This window comes from Charadrius vociferus, unplaced genomic scaffold, assembly GCF_000708025.1.
Source record: "Charadrius vociferus isolate BGI_N301 unplaced genomic scaffold, ASM70802v2 scaffold185, whole genome shotgun sequence".
Classification (NCBI taxonomy): Eukaryota; Metazoa; Chordata; class Aves; order Charadriiformes; family Charadriidae; genus Charadrius; species Charadrius vociferus.
In genome coordinates this window covers 4,636,595-4,637,514 of record NW_009648955.1, presented here as the reverse complement: position 1 = coordinate 4,637,514, position 920 = coordinate 4,636,595, and the positions used below count along the sequence as shown (strand labels likewise).

The 920-nt window shown below is 49.3% G+C and overlaps 1 protein-coding gene across 1 annotated transcript in view; it reads left to right on the top strand.

Moving 5' to 3' along the window:
* Positions 1–568: 568 nt before the first annotated feature.
* RARS2 (arginyl-tRNA synthetase 2, mitochondrial) overlaps positions 569–920 on the top strand; it is a 40,039-nt gene continuing 39,687 nt past the window's right edge. The window contains exon 1 of the mRNA XM_009887528.1: positions 569–646. Within this exon, the coding sequence (XP_009885830.1) occupies positions 569–646 (78 nt within the window). The remainder of the gene's footprint in view (positions 647–920) is intronic.

Below are 920 nucleotides of genomic sequence, written 5' to 3'. Positions count from 1 at the left end.
CCTACACCACTAAGTGTGGCAGAGACCAAGAATATAAAATGGCAAAGTAGTATTACATATAAGACACAGGAGGCGGGGGAGGGTACACCTTTGGCTCCCTAACTACCTAATGGCAACAGCCATTTTTGAAAGGGAAATCCACTTGTTTTGCATTAAGTTTTAACTCTGTTTGGAAGTACTTCCCTTTACTACTACAAGTAATATCCTGCACAGTGACTTCCACACCAAAGGACCCAGCTGCACACCACAATTCAGTGAAAAACTATACAAGCAAGAGGAGTCTTCTGATGATAAAAACGTATCCCTTCCTGCTGTGACCCACTGCTATTGTTCACTATATGATCAAGCCAGACAGGAAGTAAGTTAAACGTTCCAACACAACATTTTTAAGCCTCACCACCTATCAACACTCTGACGAACACTGTCCCTACCGCCAACCCTGACAACAGGCCAGATAAAAGCTTTCAGCCCAGAAATGCTAAGGTGATAATAGATATTTAACATTACAGGTGAGCCACGGGACTTTTATTTTTATTTCTCTGTTAAATTAGTTTTGGGGGAAGGCGCAATGAGCGTTTCGAAGTGGCAGCAAGTCACGCCAACAGACCGTCGCTGGAAGCGGCAATACCTACAGCTGCAACACAGTGTACTTACTGCTCAGTTTTTGGTGGGGTTCCTTCAGGGACAGGACAGGACAGAGGAGCGAGGCGGCGGGGAGGGCTGACCGTTTGTGGCGAGAAGAAAAAGTGCCTCGGGTAAAGCGGCACCGAGCGGGCGCCAGGCCACGGATGAGGAAGCCACCAAGGCTTGAGACAGCAAGGGAAGGGACCAGACAAGGGGACAGGGCAACTGGCAGCCTGGGCGCAGGGCGTGAGGGAAACGCCGGTGGATGAAGATAGGAAGGGGAGCAGCCGCAGGAC